The sequence below is a fragment of the Cinclus cinclus genome, chromosome 9 (genome assembly GCF_963662255.1).
Source record: "Cinclus cinclus chromosome 9, bCinCin1.1, whole genome shotgun sequence".
Classification (NCBI taxonomy): domain Eukaryota; kingdom Metazoa; phylum Chordata; class Aves; order Passeriformes; family Cinclidae; genus Cinclus; species Cinclus cinclus.
In genome coordinates this window covers 24350427-24373566 of record NC_085054.1, presented here as the reverse complement: position 1 = coordinate 24373566, position 23140 = coordinate 24350427, and the positions used below count along the sequence as shown (strand labels likewise).

At 37.4% G+C, this 23140-nt stretch overlaps 1 protein-coding gene across 1 annotated transcript in view; it reads left to right on the top strand.

Moving 5' to 3' along the window:
• LRP1B (LDL receptor related protein 1B) overlaps positions 1–14777 on the top strand; it is a 290652-nt gene extending 275875 nt beyond the window's left edge. Inside the window, exons 85-89 of the mRNA XM_062498644.1 lie at positions 6482–6558; positions 8666–8756; positions 11027–11171; positions 12192–12290; positions 14637–14777. Of these exons, the coding sequence (XP_062354628.1) occupies positions 6482–6558; positions 8666–8756; positions 11027–11171; positions 12192–12290; positions 14637–14777 (553 nt within the window). The remainder of the gene's footprint in view (positions 1–6481; positions 6559–8665; positions 8757–11026; positions 11172–12191; positions 12291–14636) is intronic.
• The last annotated feature ends 8363 nt before the right edge of the window (positions 14778–23140 follow it).

Genomic DNA, 23140 nt, shown 5'->3' with positions numbered 1-23140 from the left:
TCCTGGAGAGTTAGTGAGAAGGCACAGACCATGCAGGAGCTTGGAAGAATGCCTGAGTTTGGTAACAGAGGAAACTGAAAAGTGAAGAGTGGAGAAAGAATAAATGACTTCATTTCTTAATGGAGAATTTTGGTCAAGCAACAGGTTGAAGTCAATGAACAAGTGGGGAGAGGGCAAGTTGTGGAATTACTTAAAACTGATAAAAATGTTTGAACCTGGAAGTGCAGACTGGATAAATTAGGAAAAACAGCTCCTGCAGGAGTGAAACAAGCAGGAGAGCTGTTCTTGCAGAATCCTGGAGTGGTTTTGGTTGGAAGGGACCTTAAAGCTCATCTTGTTCCATCCCCCCTGCCATGGGCAGGGACACCTTCCACCAGACCAGGCTGCTCAGAGCCACATCCAGCCTGGCCTGGACACCTCTGGGGATGGGGCATCCACAGCTTTTCTGGGGAACCTGGTCCAATGTTGCCAAGTTATTCTTGCCAGCTTTATATCCAATAGGCTGGAGAGAGACACTGTGTGAGGGGAGTGTGTGGGGGTGAGCACCTGTGTGTGCAGGTGTGTGTGTGTGTGTGTGTTTAGGTCACAGAATTCCGGAATAAAAGGGTGCATTCCTCTTTATGGAGGAGCTGCCCTGCAGCTCGAGTGCCTGTGATGCCTGTACATATTTTGTACAGGCCCCCTGACATTCCCTTCCTGTTGAAAAATCTTTAGAATATGAACAGTTTTTATGTAAGTGCAGCTTGTACAAGTGCTGCATTTACATGCAGGTTTATAATAAATAAACTCATCACTATAGCAAGCCTCTGCCCAAAAGAAGGTTCAGGTACATCTATTGTCCAGTTGTGGACAAGAAAGGGACCTTAGCATGCAGTCCCCTGGCTAGCATTTTCTGAAGGCTGAGTAGAAAAAGCCACTGTGGTGTGGAACAGGCACAGGATTGAAAAGCCTGACTAAGAGAAGGCCCTGGTAAGCCTGAGAGGCAGCACAAACCATGAAATTTTATCAAGTATCCTGCAATAAATGCTTTCCATACGATTTCCTGGGGTATATTTAATGAGCTCCCCAATTGCAATCACAAAAGGAATTTCACAGCATTCTGCCAGTCCTTTGAGAGCTTTCTTTTTCAACTAAAAATACCTTTGGTATAAATATCTTGAAATTGAATATAATCCGCAGGTTATACCTTTGTATGATAAAAGATCTTTTATCCGCTTTGTACCACAAACCAGTATTAGTTCAAGAACCAAAAGCAAACCGGGGTTTGAAGAGTGGTTGTCAGAGGACAAAATTTTAGCATCTTGGAAAAGACAAATATGTATATTTTCCATGGAGCATTTATTAATTAAGCTGAAATGCAGATAAACTTTGTCCATGAGTTTAAAATTGTTCAGATAAAGCTTGCATAGTATTTGCTGCTCTAGATCACTGCTTGGGAAAAAACATGCTCGGTTTTTTATCTACCTACTTAACCAGGCTTTTCCCATTCCTTTATAGTTTTACCATTTCAATCTCTTTTCCTTTTGTTTTATTGCTCAGTGTAATTTCAGCTACAGTAGTAGTCATTTGGACATGCTTTGACATATTTTCTGTTATTATTTTTAGTACTTGTAAATCCTCTGTACTGTACACGTTTTGCTAATTGCATAGTAGTTAATAACTCTCAGTTTCTTCTTTTTCTTACCGTGGGATGAATGAGGTTGAGTTGCTCTTGGAAGTTGTTCCTTTACAGTGAACATCATGCAGGAAGTGTGAATAATGATTTGTACAGAGTAATCTCATGCCCAAATTAAAATTCCTTTTTAAAGTCACTTTTGGTTTGTTTCTTCCCCACATATATTGTGACTAAATTTCAGGGGTTTTTTGGTGTTCCTGAAAAGTAATTTTTTATTGTTTTGCTTGCTTTTGAATGTGTAATTATCCTATTCTGAATGTGTTGGATTGCAAGGTGATTTGTATTTCATTTTCAGGTAACAAGTATAAGTTTTCTGTCCCTTAGCTTCTACAATATTTTTCTTTTATGATGTTGAGGAATGCTCGTTAGACAAAACTACTAAAATGCGGTTTGTTCATGTATGAAATGATTACGGAACAGCTATTACTTGAAAATAATGAAAACCTACAATAGAGGGGAAACGACAGAATGTGGAATTATTGATCAGTCCTGGGATGTAATTTTTGGTCTTTGCTATGAAAGTGCTTTACTTTAGAGGGTTTATCAGTGAGTGTAACTCTATCATATCAGCTGCCTGTGTGAGCAAAACATACCTGTGGAAGTATTCCTAAATTTATTATAAGGAATAGTTTAATGATTTGGTTTAGTGCAAGGCTTTTGTCATCCTCTGACATCCTACAGAGTTTTGGGGGCAAAAGGAAATTTCGATTTCTCTCTTTCAATGCAATTTAATACAGGTAGTAAATGACTGTAATCCAGATGTTCTCTTGTCTTACAAACAGTTTTAATATTAATGATAAGACAAGTTCCAATGAAATTTTAATGTTAAGTGTTCTTAAAATAGTGAGGCTAGATACTTTCATTAGGATGTATTAGTATATGTATTGCTGTATCATGACCGAAAGGAAAAGCAAAGTTAGGAAATTACTTCGTACAATGAAGAAATATAATTTATAGCTAAGAAACATTTTCAGTTCCCCTTCCACCTCTGTTTTGTAAGGACTGTTTCACAGATTCTGTTATACTTCTAGACTAATCTTTGCATGCTGTTGTCATTTTTGAATCTGCACTGGTATATTGAGTTGGAAAACAGTTGTCTACAAAAGCACTTTTAACTGCATGTTATGCCTTCTGTATTATGTTTTTATGGCAATGCCTGTGGCACAAAGAGGGAGAAGAAAAGGGAAACAAAATTTAAACAAAAAAACTTGGCGCACTTCCACCAAATTAGCTTTTTTTCCTGTTTTTTTTAATTTATTCAGTCATTTCATAGTCAAATGGTCAAGTACTTTTATAACACAGTTGAGAATGTTTGATCACCCTGACCTGTAAGGGTTATACAAAAATAGAGGAGAGAGACATTTTCTGTCATGAATAGACTCTGTAGTAACATCATGATCAATCTCAGAAATACAAATATTTTCATTCTAAACGTTCCTCATTCCAACACTTTCATAATCTCAATTAAAAGTTTTAAAAAATGTCTCACTCTGCAATGCTGTTTCCTCAAAAGAGAATTCCAATGGCACTGGCATTCAGTACCTCAGAAGGCCCTTCCCAAGCACTCATCTCTTTATAAATGTAGAACTAAACTGTTACAGAGAGAGCTGCAGCAGTTTTATTAATGACCTTGGCAGCAGAACGTGTACAACCTTTATTTATCACATTCACTCTCGGTTTTCACATTGGCATCCCCTGTGGTACTTCTGCTCTTTGATCTTTCTCTGGTTCTGCTGGGAACTGGAGATATGCACCTGAGATGTTCTCTGCAGCACCTTGCACCACGCAGCTGACTCCAGCCTGTCCTTCACTGTCAGCTTTCCCATCTGTTTCCATCTGTATTTTTCTGTGAGTGACTCAAATTAGGTGTTTTCACCGTTCTTTCTTCTGAGTTTGTGATGACGTGAACATCTTTGATGGAACGAAGTGGCTTTGTGTGGTTCTGCTTCGTTAATGCCCTTTTGTTTGCTCGTACTGCAAATGTCCTGTCTGACCCTACAGCCCCTGGAAATAGCACAGAACAGCTCCTGGTACCAAAGAGTTTGGAAAAGGGCAAACTACTGTGTATCAAACAGAACCAGGAGTCAGTTCCCATGCTAGGAACTGACCAGTCTGAATTTAAAAGTCCTGACACCAGAAAATCCTGTTATTAAGAACAATTTCTCTCTGCAGACAATTAAAACTGATTAAGATCTGCTCATTTCCCATGTTCCTGCATGGACAGTTGTCCATGTCCCAACCCCATCATTATTTGTGTGCCTGCTCATGGCTGATTTTCTGTGTCAAATTGCCTTGCAGAAAACATCCCTTTCCCCTGGGCTTTATTTCTTTTTCTCCTCTCTCTGCCCAAGACAAGCTTTTAGTACCTTGCTGGACCATCAAAGGGCAATCATTTCACCTCAAAGTGCAGAAGGAAATGACTGCCATCCTTCCAGCTTCAGTCTCTTTAAAGTTTATTGGAGAAAGCAAGCATTTGGGGGGAAAAAATGTAGTGTAAAACTAGCAATGTTTTTATGAGACTTGTATCAAATGTCTCAGATGTTTCAGTACTGCTTTTTTTGGAATTAGAATGACAAGATAGGTAAAGGACTTTCAATATTCTTGCCTTAATTTTTTCCTCTGTTTACTGCATATCTGTGTTGCCATATCATGTGTGCTACAAGGTTTTGAAGAACGTAATTGTACATTATACAATTTTCTCATGAACTTGTGCTTGAAGGCTTCATGGTGATTCTTTTGCTAGTCTCACTGTCTTATGTTCTCTAAATTGGTTTTACAACAGATTTATCATCATGATTTTATATACAGTGGAAGCATTTGAAACATTCAGTATAAGAATTTAGTTGCAAAGTCAGATATGTCTAAAATATTTTTCCCCATCAATAGTGTAGTATTAAATGCAGACTGCCTGTCATCACAAGTTTTAATTACATGAGCTGAATTCTGAGCAGGAATGATGCAAAATATCAGTAAGTAATAGAAAGACTTTATTTCATGTTTGTCATGTGCCAACAGCTTATAGCTGATAGAATATTCTAAGTACAAAGGGATTTAGTGTTTCTCTGCAAGAATGGAGACACTTATTTTGAAGCTGTATGAAAATTGATATTTTTGAAAAGCAAGTTCATTGAACAGTATCTTAGTAAGGTAAGCTGTCAGTGCAAGCATTTCTGTCTTAAATAATTGCTAAAAAAGAGATCTGGAAAGAAAAAGGAACAGATGCATCTTTTAAAAGATTAAAGTTGTGTCCCTTGGGACTTACAGTGTGCTGAAGTGATGGTAAGCAGGTGGAAAAGTCAGTTGGGTTCAGTTATAAAATATATCATTGTGAAATATGTATATAATTAGGAATTGGGGGTTCTTTGCAGTGAGGAAACCTAAGTGTGTATTTATATATTTAAGTAAACAAACTTATTTAAATAAACATGAAGAACTTCTAAATTATGATGCAATTTAGCTAGTGTATAACAATTTATGAATCAACTGGCAATAAAAATCAATATATAAAAAAAAAATCAATAATGCTTTTAAAGACTTTCTGTGCCTTCCCTCTGTGTAGAGCTTAAGCACTTTCATATAGTATCCTACCAAAAATTAAATTAACTTCCCAAAAGAGGTTCAAGCTTAATATGAAACCCAGTAAAGAGATTTATCTGAATGTCAAGTAGTGCTGGAATGGACTTAGGAGCAAGGAGAGAAATGAGCCAGTCTTCTGCAGTGATCTGCAGAGACAAGAGAGCCCGAAGCATCGCCAGCAAAGCTGCCTAGGGCTCTTCTCTGAGAATGGCATTGTTTTTGTCTAGAATACTTGGTATCTTTCCAAAACCTCTTTTATTATAAAACAGTATCAACTGCTAAGCATAACCACCTCTAAACTTGGCAATTTATTAAATCCTTAGGAAGGCATCAGGTAGCAGCAGTACTTGGAACAGTATGAGGGTAACGCTCTGTTGCACCTCCTAAAGATAACTGATGTAGAAATTCATAAATAATTCAAAAATACTTAGAAAAAACATGATTCATTGCACAATATGCAACAGACACAGATGAAAAGTGACTACTCCCTGCCATTTCCACAAGGGGAGTTTGAGTTTAAGTAAACTTAATTATATTTACAGCAAGTTGAATGAGCAATTGAATTTCATTCAGGTATTTGTTTCCCTTTTTTATGGATTTGCTGAGTCTGCTTTCATGGACTCCTTGTGTTTCCTTGTATGTATGGAGAGTGCTCTGAATCCCAGTTGGAGAACTATTTGCATATTGATAGTCACACAAGGGAATTATAGAATACCTGTGTATAATCCAGACACCTGGCTCCTGGAACACATATCCTGAATATAAACAGGATTTAGGGCTCTCTGAAGCCAGGAGATGCTCCTGTCCCTTTAGGACTACTCTTTATTCCTTGACTCTCATGCCTGCTTACACACACACACTTGTGGATATATTTCTGCAAATAAAGATCTGGTCATAAAGGTCAGCGTTTAAAAAATTTAAATGCTAATATACTTTTGACTGAACTTTAGTATTTGACAAATTAAAAAAGAACTCTGTAATTAAGGTTGCAGTGATAATAACAGGAATCAAACATACAAAGCAGTAGCTTTAAACTAAATCTCTGCTCTGAATGTTGTCAGTGGCGAGGCAGAGTCCTGCTGACTCCTTCCATGAAGCTTACTGTTGGCTTTGCAGAAGCACTGTTGTCATTTGTGTAGCTCTTGAGAAGAGGCTGGTGGTCTCTTTCATGGGTTACTGTGTTAATAGCTGACATTTATTAACTTTCCCATCCTAACTGGATCCTTTCAGATGCTCAGCCAACTGGTCAGGCACACAGTGTGAGAGGCCAGCTCCCAAAAGCAGCAAGTCTGACAACATCAGTACCAGTAAGTACTTCCAGTAACTCCTGGCACTTATCAAATTTGGCTCACTTTAGACATCTAGGCCTTGTGCTATTTTAAAATGTGTGTTTGTGTTATGAAAAATGATGGTTACTTGTACCTTTTTCTTTAGAAAAAGCAAGATGTAGATATTTCTTGACTTTCTGAATGCCATTTGGTGTTGCACAAGGCTGTTTGGATGCAGTTCTTAGGTCTTACACTTCCTGCTCCAAGGGCTAGCTGCATTTTTCTTAAGGAAAGCACATCAAGTGACAAGTATTTGGCCATATCAGCCCTGTGCTGGGAACTAGTGGGAGACCTCTGACCATTTAAATCCTACTGAAAGCATCAAAAATAGAGCTGTAAGTAGTGCATAACTTTTGTATTGGCCATCTGCAGAGGGGTGAGTTTAACCTACTGTGAAAATCAGCCTGAAAGTAAGAATAGCTCCTGCCAAATTTTTAAACATGTCTGCAAGCATAAAAGGATGGCATTGCTGCACCACTGTCAGCTTAAACTGGACAAGGTTCCCTGCAGAGTGCTGAGTGTGCTGCTGGTGCCCTGCTGTACCTCGGTCACTTGTAGCCCAAGTGGAGCAGCACAATGAGCTGCTGCTATCCAGGTCAGCTTGGTGCTCAGGTGAAACCTTGCCAGCAATCCACACATGTGAAGGAGCACTCACAAACTGGAAATAGGCAATAAAGCAAGTGAAACTTGGATCACTGCTTCATTGTGAGGGCATACCAGCTGCAGTTTGGGGAACGGGCTTCTCCTAGACCCCAGGGTGCACCATGGTCACCAAATGGCAACTCATGCCTGGTGGAATGTTTTTTAGGACTTTTTTCCTGAATGTTTACAAGCCAAGACAAAATTAACTTCTTTTTTTTTTCACCTTTTTTTTTTTGGCACCTAAGCAGAACTTAATGCAGTTATTTATCAAATGTTTTCTTACAAGAGCCTTGTTGTAATATCCTTTACTTGCTGAATCTTCATAAGCTGAAGTGAACTCAGGATGCTTCAGGTTTTTATTCAGTACTTCATTTCATGTCTCTGACAACCTGACTTGGCTTTCAGGCAGAATGCCTTCAGGCAGAATCCAAAGCACTTTTCAATTCTTTATTTAGACTGTGCTTAATGTAGAGTAGACACTGCCAGCAGCTTATTTTTTTTTTTAATAAATCGATAAATGTTGCCAGTGAAACAACAAGCAATACTTTTGTTTTCCACCAGTTAAGGATTGTAATATTAAAGAAAATGCATGCCACTCCACACGGGCTTTATGCTGGATTCCTGCTTTTATGAGTCCTTTATTTATAACAAAAAATTATTTGTTGCATGCATTTCTTTATGAGCAGGTACCTAAGATAAGGCGGTGCAGTTGCTGACCTTGTTTTTGCAGACAGTCTCATTCCAGTGAAATTATCTGCCAAAATAATGTGAAGCCCATTTTGTTCTTTCTTCCCTGTTCCCTCCTCTCCTTTAACATCGCTGTCTGATCTGTGCACTGTTTTTCTGCGGCATTAAGCATTATTGTAGTTTTTGTAATTGCCTATATCAACATAACAAAATTGTTGGCTCTCAAGTACAATGCAGTAAAATGCAGCAAAATACAGGAAAGCACCAGCCATCTAGAAATGAAGATTGCTCGCTGCTTTTTATTTTCCCACAAATAAAGATAATAGATACCTATAAATAGTAATTAATTCTTCAACCAGAGCCAAGCCTACTGGATATTTTAAATTAGTAACTGTGTGACCTAAACTGCTGAAGATCCTTGTGGCAGTCAGTGGCCATGCCACTCCAGTCCAAACTGTTCAGCAATTCCAGGCCTTCATGGATGGTTGCTGCAAACGAGGGCAGGGAATTGGTCCAAAGTATATTGATATCCAAAAAGAGGAAGCTCCTGGTTTGTTTATAAAAGTACTTGTGTGTACACTATTGTCTGTAATGAAGTTGGATTTTTTACTGATCAGCGTTAAAATCTCAAACTGATGAGCAAAGCTGATCACATGAAATTGCATTGTTCGTGTGGGAAATAATTCTCTTTTAATTAATTTAACTGTTTTACAGCTGTGAAGCCATGATTAGTCAATGATATTTCCTTCTGTTTTAGGAAGCATAGCAATCATTGTTCCTCTTGTTTTACTGGTGACTTTGATCACTACTCTTGTAATTGGATTATTCCTTTGCAAAAGAAAACGAAGGTAAGAAATTTTACAGTGATTTATGAATTTAAAAAAAATATTTTTTTTAAAGCATTTGCATCTTTCTGGTATATAAAAAAAAATACTTAATGTGAGAAACAAAAACACAACAAATGACCCAAGGTTTGTCTCTGGAGACAGCAAATCAGTTGCATTTTGGTTATTGCTGGAACAATCACCTCTGTTATTCATACTTATGGTCCTCATGCAGTAGATAAAAAAATTGTAGCTCTTACCCAGTTTGCTCAATCCTGACAAGACTGTAGAAATGTTAATAACTTTATCCAGAGACTTAGAGAACTTAACAGAATTAATGTTTCATTGAAACCACACGCTCAAATTTTAAATATTGTTTACATCTTTGAGTTATATTGAAGATGTAAACAATACTCATAGTATTTCCTGTAGAGTCCCAAACCTTTTCCTCATTACTGTGTTCCTTTATTATCTTGCACAGAAAGCCAAATTCCAGCACTTACCATGGGAATATTTTGCTCTCTTGAATTTAGCTGCCTTAGAGCTGATAATGAGCTTGAGGACTTGTGTTTGACTTTTTGACTTTGGGCATTTCTTCCAAGGCCATGTTCTGGTGGCCAGGGAAGGCAGGAGTGTTTCTGCTGTATGAGACACCTGAAAGAGCTGCTACCCTTCACGTGTTCAAAGAACATAATGTTGATGGTGATGCAGATTTAGCAAGGGAAGATTCCTGGTAGTAAGGACATGGCCCACTCGGGAAGGCGGGGTGGGAATCAGAGAGCAAAACGTTTATTTCAAGCTTGTGGCTTGTCCTGCTTCTGGCCTTGAGCAGCTGTCTTCCTTTCTCCTGGGGCTTGTTACCCCACATCTGAAATCAAGATAATGTCTCTTTGTTAAGTCTTTTAGTGATGAGTCTGCAGCTTCTGCAAATGTGGCCACTTATGAGACTATTTCAGTGCTCCAGGCTAAAAGAATCTTGTAAGTTACTATGATCTGGCATCACATGCAGCGTGTCGCTCCCCTGCAAACTGATACAAAACTAGTGAGCATCAATTTTTAAAACCTTTTTGTAAAGCCAATAAGACAAATACATAATGCTGACCCTGCCAGACTCCACGGATGTCATTATATGCTGCTGTACCTAAAACACCAAGTTTAGTGATAGCCAAATCCTGAAACCAGTTGCTGCTCAGTAAATTATTTAGGTTACTGAGAATCACTTGTTAAATAATAGATTTTCAGTAGAGAAATAGAACTAGCCTCAAAAAAGGGCTTTCTTCCTAAAATTATATTTGAAAATGTTTTTAGAGTTATTTTATCTCTTCAGAGAAGACTGACAAGTATTAAAGTAGGTGTAGTTGTTCAACACTAGGCTGCTACTGTTAAGTGCCTATTTTAGGAAATATTTTTTCAATGACATTTCTGAAAAATACAGATCATTAAGTATATTGGATTTCAGACATTGACTGCATCTTACTCAGCAACAAGAGGACTCGACTCTTATAATCCTGACTGTGACCTCCCTATTATTTCCTTGTAATTCTAGAGAACATATTGCATTGGGAAAAAATTACCCTCTTGAGGTTATTTCTATTGCTCGGGCTGAAATCACCTCCTTAGCTAAAAGAAATGAATTCAGAAACAGAAACAATTCAACTCAATCACTTATCTTTACTGATACCTAATTCAAGGTTAAAAATAAGGCTCTGTCTTTTATTAAAGCTTGAAAGAAAATTCAAGTTGAACTTCAGTGTTCCAATCACCACTGGCAGGGAATACAAACTGAAATGACAAGGAGTTCATACATTTTTAATGCATCGTGATGAAACCATTTGCTTGTCCACAGTTTACAGCTGACTTTGGGCAACTGGTTTGAAATAGAAATGAAATGAATTAGCAAGGGGACATGACTCATGTTTTCTCTGTCTTCATTCCTGCAGGGAATCTGCAATGACTTTGCAAGGCTTTCCTTGGAAGTGAGGGAAATCTAGAAGTAATTGGAGGAAGTCAGGGTTGTAGACAGCGAGTTAGCAGTTTGTATGGATTCATACCACTGCAGCCAAACTGAGAAAAACAATAAAATTCTGCTTCCAGCTTCTGTGAGATCTATACGTAGGCTCAGATTGCTACTTTGCTTGGAAAATTGAAGGATTTTTTATGATTTTATGATTGTCTCTGCAGGAAGCACTTTTTCATTCTGCTGATCTTAGAGATTAAAGAGAAACAAAATACCCAATGACTTGCTTGAAAGTTCACTATCTGCCTTTTTTTGTGTGTGTGTTTGTGCATTACAGGACAAAAACTATCAGAAGACAACCCATGATAAATGGAGGAATAAATGTAGAAATTGGCAATCCATCATATAACATGTATGAGGTGGGCCACGACCACAGTGAAGGTGGTCTTTTAGCCTCAGATTTTACTCTAAATGCAGAAAAGGTAATTTCTTTTCTCTTTCTAGCAGCAAAGTCATTTCACATCTTACAAAGGTTTTGTCTTTAAATGTAATGAATAGAAATGTAGAACAATGACATTTAGATTTAGTTAATGAATATAAAACCAAGTTAGATTTCATTGGAATAAATGTCATGTATATATTAATAGCTGTTTTGTAGTCTGATGCTGTCTGATGGTCATTTTTCGTAGTGCCTGCATTTTATCAAAATAGATCTAGAAATTAACTACAAAGTTATTTGGGTTTCTTTTGTCCAGGCAGACGTGTCTAGAAGCTGCCAAACCACAACCTGTCCTTTTAGCCTAGTGGCAGACATTTAAAATTGGAAATATATTATTGTCCAACCTCTGTCTGAAGCATGAAAGAGTGCAAGCATACATGTGAGACTAACTTATTTCACATGTGAAAACTTCCCAAGGCACAAGGAACTGGGGCTCCTGACGGGGCAGATAGAATAAATGTTTGCACAAAGCTAGTGAGTATTATCATTTCCTTGTAAGAGATGCTGTCAGTCCTGCAGCACACTGCACTGATGGAAGTGCCTGAGTGATGTGACATGGGATGAGCGGGGTAATGCCACGATATCTCTCCCAGAGCTCCCTAATCAGACACACACCAAAGGGCAGCCATCACTCTGTGGCGTTCCTGACAAAGCAATAACGGGATTACTGATAGCTCTAGGAATGTCATCGCTGAATCACACAGGCTGAGTGCTCAGTGCAGGAGGTAAGCTGAAAATGGAGTTACTCAGAGTGGCTGAGCCAATGCTTATTGTGAAGTCTGGCCCTAATCCTTAGTGGAAAATCGTTGTAAAATGCTGAATTTTATTCTCGTGTTGAATGTAAGAATTTTTCGTGCTGATGATTACCTGGAAGGAGGTTTTTATAAATGCAGATCAGTCTAAAATCAGGTTTTAGTTGGTGCACTGTTTTCTTAACAGTGTTGATAAGTACACATGGAAAATGCTCTCTCAGCACAGAAACTGAAATTTTCTGTTTATACAGGCCAGATACATAGGGGGAGGGTCCACTGCATTCAAGCTTCCCCACACAGCTCCATCAATCTACCTAAACTCTGACTTGAAAGGACCACTATCAACAGGGGTGAGAAATGATGATCCAAGTCCATTCCATCCCACCACAGCCCCTTTCTAAAAAAGTTTGTCTGTCATTTTTGAGTCGAAGGATTTTCTGTTTATTTTTAATTTTGTTTTTCGTCATTTAATGGAATGAAGAATGACAGTAAATAATACATTTTCTATTTGAAAAGAAGGGTCTCCCTCTGGATACAAAATTTTGTCTGTACCCATCACTGCAACGTGATCTAAAACTGCAAATGTGTCTTTGCAATGGAATAAGAAAACAGTAAGCAGTGTGATGCTTTGATATAATATAAGTTTAGCACGGCCTTCACAGCCACGTATCCCGAATAGATTTGCAATTTGTGTGTAATTACAGGCATTTAGTGAAGTTTATCAAATTGAAAGATTGCCCCAAATAAAGAAAATGAGTGTTTTATAGAGGAATTTGATGCACATAATAACAATTTCCTTCAATATTTGCAAAGCGTATTTTAATTGTTCAGATTTCAGTAGATTTGTATTATAAAAGAGCTCCTTCTAAAACGTTGGATTTTTTTACTACAACTTAGTATGAGTTTCATACACATCTTTATATACAATTTAGTATAACTTTTGCAAACATTAAGATTTAAGATACAAAAGGGACATTAATACAACATTCATTTTCATGTGCCTCAATATATATCCATCTTTTGTGCCATTCACGTTCTTGCATGGTTGTAATATGTTGTTTAATAATTTTAGTGGGGTGTGGTTTTTCTGATGGAGCACAGAACCATGGATGATGAAAGCCACAATATTCTCCCATCTTTAACTTTTTCTTTTAAATTCTGGTCACTCCAGCTTCTTTCTGTACCTCACTGGACTGCCTTGTACATTTAGTATGACTCAGAGGTATCACGAGGCAGACCTTGCTATTATTTATAATTTTAATAACTCAGTAAGGCACTGCATGGATGCCAAGGGTCTCTGTTTTGTTGTGGTTATCATCCTTAATAATGGTTGTCAATGAAGTTAAAAAGTCCTGACTATTGAAATAGAACTAAATTTCTGATTATAATCATAACCACAAAAGTAAAGATCTATGGGAACAGGTAGAATTAGAGTACCTTCTTTTTTTTTTTCCCCTCTCCTTTTTATTTTTTCCTTTTTATTAATTAAATTAACATGGCCTGTAATAGATGGGATGGGCAGCTTTTGACTCAAAAACTGAGCAGCTGCAGTAGTTATCCAGCCTGAGGAATATCTGAATCCTGGGCTCAGAAACAGAGTTGAGCAACAAGGAAAGGAAGAACTAAGACTAAAGTTGCCCATTCCTTGTTCCCAGAGTGTACTCAAGATATTTCCAAGTCAGGAAAACCTACCCTGTTCTGGTTTGGCCAATTCAAAGTTTAGTCTCCTGTTATTACACCAAACAAATTATTTTCCCTTTTTTAGAACTTGTTGGTGTTCCACTCAGTATCTGTGCAATTTAATGGAGATAAATTAGTTATAAAAAGAGGAGGATTTTGACCACAAGATACCCTTTCCTGCTCTAATGGGTAAAATTATAACGGATAAAAGCCTAACTCTAACTGGATAGCAAAGTTCTTCAAGAGACAATAAAGGCACAAAGTATGAAGGAAGTAGTTGAGACTCAGGGGATTTCTCACACAATGAAGTGCTTTGCAGCATTAAAAAAAGACTTATCCTATGCTGAAGTGACACTCATTTCAACAGATGTCTTTCATTACAGTCCAAACTACCAAAATTACTGAGAAAAGACTTCTCAGTTTGTAACTACTATGATATATTAACAGTTATGCTGGTTTATTATTAAAGCTTAATTTACATGACAAAAGTCTTGAATTTTTTGGTCAAATCATGTTGTGTATTTGGGCCACAGAATTCGAAAACATGGTCAGCTATTGATGGGATGCTGATGTCTTAGAACAGGTAATACATGGAAACTGTTGGCTGCAGTTTTCTACTGTTAAACTTGTCACATGGTCTCACAGTGCACCTTCTCTATAAACTCCTTCATATCTATTCTGAAATCTTCCAGTGTAATAAGGTGGACAAGTCAACCTCAGAGACATTTTTTTCAAGGCTTTTCATTTAATTTTCATTGATGTTTTTATGGTTTTAATACCATAATATGCTGCATGTCATGTCATTGGTTACTTTAATAGCATGTCTCATCATGAATTTAATTTTCAACTCAATAATTAACTCATCATCAGGTTTGCAGACGTCCAGGTATCTATTAAATATGTCCTGTTGTATTTTGTGTGTACTTGTTCTTGCTTTAACAAAGCCATATCCATTTCCATAAATGCTAATTTTGATTCAATCTGACTGATCTAATGTTTGCTTAATTTCTCTGCAGCCAACAAATTACGCCAATCCAGTATATGCAAAGTTATACGTGGATGGACAAAACTGTCGAAACTCCTTAGCAAGTGTTGATGAAAGAAGAGAACTTCTTCCAAAGAAATTAGATATTGGGATAAGGGAGACTGTGGCATAATCTGCTGTTACCTTTTATACTCTGTATAAATGTATAAAATATAAGGATTACTTTTCTATGTACCAACAGTATTATAATTGTTTTGGCATCAGCATTACCTCTGTTTTTTGTTTGGTTGATTGTTTTCTGGGTTTTTCTTTTGCTGATGACTTTTGACTGACCATTTGTAAGGTATTTTTATGAAAAAGAAACTGCACTACGGTACAATTTACGACAATGCTGCTGAAATAACACACCTTTAAATTTGTTAAAATGGCAAACAACATATTCGTTTGTAGCGTGAAAATGAGCAATCTATTTTCTATGAACTTTTTTGGTTCTACTTAATCGATGAAGATGGTATCTGCACTTTTTCATTATGTAGTCTGGAAGCTGTAGTACAGTGTGTAATTTTGTTTATTTTAAATGGTGAAAGAATGATTGAATGGTCTACTCTCTTCTCTGTGCCCATTAGAACTTCTCTTCAGATCCTGATGAAGCTAGATAACTTTTCACAAACAAACATAACTTGCTTTTAAATTAGCTTTAGGTTGCCAAGAAGTAAACAAGACTATAGAAGTGAAACATCTAATGATCTGCATGAACACAATGATTATGTTTCAGAAATTCAGTGACTGTACATGATATACTAAACATATATACCATGTAAACAAGCTTTGTATTTATTAAAACCTTATAGAACATAGTAACGATATATCTTGGAAGCTGAAACCTTACTTGCTGTGGGACAAAGCATATGAACTCCAACAGTCCTGTAGGACAGTAGCCACCCTAGAGCACAAGAGGGCATTGCCTACACATGCTTTACATGTTTATTCACTTAATCACATGCAGTTCTTATGGATTAATAACTCCCCAACACACACTGAGCAGCAGGGAAAAAAGCCAGACCCCAAACCTTAAGCACACTCAGATGATCACAGCATTCGGTTTTGACAATCACAAAATAACCCCTCACTCCTGTTTAGTGATATTAAAGGATTCAAAACAGATTATTTAAATTAAGACAAACTATGGTACTGTGGAGGTAAAAGAAGCCAAGCTGCATATTAGTGAAACCTTCGCCAAGCCCAAGTTTCAGTAGTCTGGGTTCAATATCGAAGTCCAAGTATCAAAAGTGGAAAGCATCAATATCAGTTTCCAGCACTTCTCTGACCTAGCCTGTTTTCTGTTGTTGCTAAGAGGCAAAATCCGACTCACCTTTTTTAATTTTGATGGAAATAAAGAATGCAATTACTTTCAGGTTTGAACTGAATCAAAGTATTTTATACATAACTTTAAAGGCACAAAAGACATATTCACACATATACTGTGGAGGACTCTTCCTTCCTCTGTGAGACATGACTGACTTTTAGCTATCATAATATATTAACCTAACAGATTAAATATGTTTGTGGTTGCTCTTTATTCCCTTTGTACAAGCATTACAAAAATAACTGCTGTTTTATAAGAGATTTTTTTGTTGTACTATTGTGCATGCATACTACCTATTTCTAAACTTTGCCATAATGGGGCCTTTATAAAACTCTTGATTTATGTAATACTAGTGCAATTTTGCTTGAACAATGTTATGCATATCATAAACTTTTTCAGGTTCTTGTTTAAGTACATTTTTTTAAATTGAACAGTATTTTTCATTTTGGGTCTAATAGTCATTTTGCCTATGTTTCTACAATGAAGTGTTAAATACTTTATAAAAAAATTGTTGACTGATTTATTTAAATGAAAATCTACATACTTAATTCAGTGTGTTGACTAATTTTTAAATTTAGCTTACAAAATGAAAGCTAAAGAAAGAGCAAATTGAAGCAAAAGGACATTACTTTGTACAAATGGCGAAATCCATTTTCATAATGAAAATTTTTGCTTTTTATACAAATTCTATTTGAATGTTTTTGCAGCTCTGCACGTGTTTGGATGACTTAGGTGTATAGCTGTATATTAATGTCAATAGCATTTTAAAGCTATTATTTTTTCTATAAAGAAATCTGTATTAAATAGTTTCATACCACACAGCTACGATTCCACAGGTTCTGCCTTTGTTCTGCTGACATCATCAGAGATGGATTAGGCCCTTTTTCCCTTTTTTTTTTCTTTAATTTTTTTTTTTCCACAATTACAGTTGCTGTGATGTGTAAGTAGCTAGACATTTCAGAATCCTTACCATTCATTTTCCAGCACAGAATCTCTTATCTTCAAAACTCAGGTAGATCTAAATTTTATCTGGTGGGTATAGAAGTAACATGATTTTTAAACCATTAATTCTTACACAGGCCTGAGAAATTTTACTTACTGAAATGTCTCAGTTTCCCTTCATTGAGACATTTTATTTATTTTATGGTTGTTTGATAATTAATTGCTTTATAAATAATAAATTTATTTCCTTATAAATACACAGTTGATGTTAGTGGAGCTATTAAATATTTGATATTAGATCAGAATGAGGTCATAAGTATGTAGGCAGAATTTTGATGGAGATAACTGAGCTCTACCACTGCCATTAATAATCTTTAAATTACACATAGGCATTATATTCTACATTGGGTTTTTGTTTGTTGTTTTACTTTTCCAAGGTTCTCCGCAGGAACTGTTTCCACAATCCTTCAACAGCCCCAGAATCCCCAGGTTCTGTAGGTGGGCAGAACACACCAGAGGCTGAAGGGTGAAAGATTGAGGACCTGATCAATTACTTACATGTGCATCCTCAGAAGTTCAGAAAAACTTTTTTTTTTTTTTTTTTTTTTTTTGGGCAGGAACTTCTGTAAAATTTTACAAGGGATGAGAAAAATGTTTAACTTTTTACATTCCTGCTGTCTTTTTGCTGTCATTAAGGGCACAGATTCATGAGTGGTTTAAGTTGACACAAGCTTAGAATTAAAAAAAAAACTTGGCTGCATCAAAGATAGAGGCACTGTCTCTTCAGAGTGCAGTTGCAAGGTTTTCCTGGCTGCTTTCCTTTGAAAGCATTCTGTGAACATTCAGGTGAATTCAGTTCTCTACTATTCCACAGAATTCATTGGGGTAAAATTTTTCTCCCACAGTACTAGTTATTTTGCTTAGCAATGCGAAGCTGTCTGTGGGTTCCACAAAAAACAGGTGTTGAAATTATTTATAGAAATGGAACTGTTCATTGCCTTTGTGCTCTTAGGCCAAGGAATGCCCATGCTTTCATTTAATAGACAACAAAAATAAATCTGGGTTTGAAGGGAGACATGATGTGCTCTATCACAAACTAGGTTCTGAAGTTCTTTGCTGGATGGAGGATTTCTATGCAAAACATGAAGAAAAAAGAATTGTTGAATATTTGACAGCTCTGTTTAATGAATTGTTTATTTCCCCACAGAGGTTATTCTAGTTTATTTACATAAGAGTGCTGTGGAGTCTCTGCCTTGTGATTTGCCTCTTGGTCTATACAAGAGTCTGCATAAAGTCTGAATGATGACAGCATTCTAAATGGCAAATTGAGATGGGTGATGCTCCTGGTACTATGATTTGTCACTCCACACAATCGAGATTGCCAACATCAATGCAGTCCTGTTGATAAACACACTAGAAATATTTGAGAATATTCATTTTGAGAATATTTATTTTGCTGTGCATATTCTAATTGTTTATTTCTCATTTCTAAGGCTTTCATGGTGTTTGATGTTTGCAGAAAGCAAGCTCTGTAATGGAATGCCTTTAAAATTCCTACTTCAGGAATTGTAATTGCTACAACCTAGCAATGAGATTGCTGAGAAACTCCTAATGTATCAGAATCAGTGCAGTCACATACATCAACTGAATTTTGTGTTAAAAATTTCAGAAAATTTGTGAAAGTGCTTAATGTGTCAGAATAGAGCCAAGTATGTTCTCCTACACCCCCCTTTTGGAGGATGAGAAGATGATATAGGGAAGCAATGTCAGTGATGATAAAAGGTCCTCAAGGTTGTCAGCCTTAGAAGTGAAGGCATTTTTCATGTGGAACAAGCAGACCAACAATGAATCTTGTCTGTCCAACCCTGGGCATCTCTGCTCAAGTACTGAGGCATTTGGAATTTTTCAAGTCTTAGCTGGACAGAAGGATGGCTGATGGAGGGAAGGATAATTTATCATCCCAGGTCACTAATTTATCATGCTTACCATCTCCACATGTGAAATACAGATCTCATGGAAGCAAGAGTTTCTCATTCATTGCCCATATTTTAGGGTGACAAAAAAAAAAAAAGAAAAAACAAGGAGTCTTTTTGATTCTCTGTGCCAGCTGCTCATCACTTGGTACGTGTTGTGCCTCTCATGACCTCTGACAGTGATGTTCAAAGTCGAACTTGTATAGTGGGAACTGTCTGCTGGCCTCAAAGGATGTTCAGTGAGTTTTCCCTGGAATGAAGATAATGATACTGCTGACCTCCACTACTGCTACTAAACCTACTAATGATCCATTTCTTGGTTTAAAAAAAAAAAAAAAAACCCAAAAAAAAAAAACTTTAAAATACCACAATACATACATCTACACAATGTGTAAAGTATCAGAACTCAGGCAGTTACTCTGAGTAAAAAATAATTTTCACAGGTGAATAGAAAGGAAAGACTGAAACTACCATGGAAACTCAAATGAAATATTAGTTTAGGTTTACTGTTAAAGCTATTTTAAAGTATCGGTTCATGCTGAAGAAGAAAAAAAATACTATAGAAGCTGGCCACTGACTTTTCCTTAAAATATTACTTATACAAACAATTTTGAATGTTAACAAGTGCTGGCACCTAAGACAATTTCAGGAAACAGGCTGTGTAGTCCAGCAGTTTCTCACTGTTTGTAAAGTAGCAATGCACAGGCAGCATTCTGTCACATGAGTTGGTGTTTGATGATTCGTCAGTGATAAACAGAGTAAGGGAAGTCTGTGCAGATTCATCAGAACTTGCTGAAGAGATGACCTGTTCAACAGGTGAGTGTCCCAGCATCTGAATAGCTCAAGGGGTTGGCCAGGATTGCATCTGAGCCTCGGGAAAGGGGTTTCCAGCTGCTGATGTTTAAATCTGGTGCTCTGTGGGTGTGTGAGCGGCTCACCAAGCTCTGTGACACACCAACAACTAAGCCAGGGCAGGAGCCACAATGGACTTGCTCTGTCCACGGAGCAGCAGGCAATGTTAGGACAAAGTTTTAATTCCACTGAAGACTCTGAGCTTTGGGGCATCCCATGAGCCCTGGTTCAATAGAAAATCAGGAATGAAGCCCTGAAGAGCACAAAGTTTCTGGGTGTGAGAGCAGTGACACCTGACAGCAAAAGTGGAGCAGGGAGCATCAGGGGGAGCTTCCTGCCTTCCACCTCAGCCCTCGTGCTGTGCTGTGGACATCACACACTGCCTCTCCTCCACACATTCAGAGTGTGGCCAGGTACCCCCAGTGTTCAGTTTTCAAGAGCAATTCTGCACACCTGGTGAAATATGAGATTAACTACTTGGTAAATCAGGAAGCAATTACAGAAATGTAAGTACAGCAGCTATAGTTATATAGCCATAGTTATAGTTTCCTTTTTTGAAAAAGAAAATTTGTCTTTTTAAAAGGAAAAGGAAGAAATGTTCAAGTAATACTCACACATACTGGGAGGCAGTCTGACATGCCTTATCATAATACATCAGGAGAGATGTCCTTCAGAAATATTAAAATGAGATGGGATGAGGGGTCTCGTTTATGTATAAGTTAAGTTTGCCCTTCTCCAGGTAAGTCTGTAATTCTGGACGTCTCTTTTCTCCTACCTGACACCAGAATGGAATATGTGCATATCCTGCGTTTTTATGTACACTGGAAAAATTCCAACTTTAAAAGTCTTGTCTTATCTGCTGCTTTTCAGAGCAGGAGGAGTGGACTGGGGAGTGGAACTGGGTAGTTTAAAGGTGTCCAGTGCATTCTCCAGTGATCAGATTTGTTGGACTAGCAATGCTGCAAGTCTGTCCTTAGTTTACGAGTCACAATATTTAAATTAGAACTTGGCAGTCACTGGAACTTCTTTCATGTCTGAAGACTGTACCAGGGCTGTCTCTACGGCAGAACCAGAGTCACTGCAATAACAGCCATGTGTGAGCTCCCCTAGGCTGGAGAGCCCTTGGATTTTGGTGTCCTTTCCACTGGCTGTGGTGAGCTATGGTGGTACAAACATAACCTATCTAACCTGTAGGGCTTTGTAGCTCAATAGGCAGTTTGAAAATTGGTCTGTCATAAAGAGAGAGTGACCTCCTTTGGGATCAGTCTGTATGTGCGTGATTGGGTTCAGATCTTGTTCTGCCCTGATGTATCTTATCTGACACTTTTCAGAAGATGTTAAGCCTTTGTGGAAGATCTGTGATGATTTTCTGCACATATTCAGCATTTTAATCATCTTGAAATTTCTGAAATCCTAGTGGTTCATTGCCCTGAAAAGAACTTAATGTAAATTTTTCTACAGTTTTTAGCTTTAGTTCAGGTTTTCTAGTTTGTTTCCTGCAATGCAGAAAAGGATATATTTCTCCCCTATTCTTAATGAAAATGAATAAAATAAAACATAATGCCTAATTTGAGATTGCTATTATGTGCATATACAACCACAGTTGTGTCTGACAGGATTAAGTTCTGCTTTTTTCTACTTAAATTAAAACATTAATGCAGCTTTCGGTGATAGGTACTAAAATATCTTTATAAATATTTGAAAAGACGCTGCTCAATGAACTGTGCAAGACAGGAGGCTGACCTCGCACAACTAATTAATTACCACAATCAGACGAACTCCAGACAAAGTACCCTCTCCAGCAATTTGAAAGGTAATTAACATTCATGTCTCGTAAAAGTCACTTGACTTCCAATTATGATTAAATATGCAAGGGCATGGGGACACAGCAAGTGGAAGAGCTGAGTAATCCCCGAGTACGGTGGCAGCAGCTGGAAAGCAATGTCAGGCACGGAGGGACTGGGAGGGAAATTGGGATTACCCATCCTTGTGTCCCCCTGAAGGACTCGTGGGTTGAAGGACCAGCACCAGCACCACTGGGTTTGGCGCCGCTTCTTCAGACCAACAAAATTCTTAGCTGGTTATTTCCCAGACTGAATCATGCTGGACATTTACAGCTGTACATAATTCTAACCAAAATATTATCTACCTGGGTTTAAGAATGTCTGGCAAACTATATGACAGCTCTCATGCATTTTATAAAATTAATAAGTCTTAAAGGCTTGAACGGCATCTCTTGTCACATAAAAAGTCCTAATAAAGCACATCTGACCTGACAACAGTGTCCGTCTTTAAGGAATATCAAAGTTGAAAGAAACAATATTAAATTACTTTTAAGGGTCTATAATCATCATGGAAAACCTCTTTTTTTGTAGTAAAAAGTTCATACATCCATTACAATTTGTGTCTACTGCTATAAGTGTTTTAAAATGTAGCAAGCATTTCAATATTTGAAAATACCTTAAAGGAATTTTCTTCTCACATATCTTTTAAAATAGACTTCTAGAAAGACTTTTTAAAATTAATATTTTAATGAAGGAATAAAATAATTTAGGTTAACAAGCACATTAGCAGCAAATGAAACAGGAAGTCATTTACCAGAATGAAAACTGGAAAGCAGCAATCGTATTGTCTGTTTAAATAGCCATATCCCATAAATACAGTATGACAACCTGGATCTTGTCACATATAACTGTATCACATCCTATTATCTTCGACATCATTAATATCAGAGCAATTGTTACAGTCCACCAAAGAGAAAAATGCTGAGGTCATTCACCCTGAGGTCACCCCAGGGTGGTTAATTGCTTCCATGTCAGCCAGGAACAGGCAATAACCTGTGAACACTGGAACTCCAAGGCAGTGCTGGGTCAAGTGTGTTTATTTGTGCAGCTTGATGTGAAATAGGACAGTTCAGTGAAAAGGACACTTCACCCTGAGTCACTTCACCCAGTGACTCTCCAAAGGGGAAGGGACAGGAAGCGAAACCTTCCCTGGAACAAGGAGCAGTTAATTAGTCCTTCAGGAGAGAAGATGTTTCTTGACCTAATAAAGCAACAGTTGTGTCTCAGAGGAGGGGAAATGAGACCGTTCTTGATTAAGAAAACCACCTACACACTCTTGTAATGGCAAGAGAGCAAGATTAGATCTGGGACGAGCCTTTGGGGAACTCACAAAATCTGTCTGGTTCCATGAACAAGTGCTGAGAGAGGGAACTGTCTCCAGAGGTGCTGCTTGAGAGGTGTGGAGCAAAATGATGAAGATTCCAAGAGGTTCATGGAAAGCTACATGGAAGTTACAAAAAACAAACAAACAAACAAAAAACCCCACAAAAAATAGGAGAAATAATGAGACTTGTGTTGTGATTTTTTGTTTTGTTTTGTTTTTTGTTTGGGGGGGGGT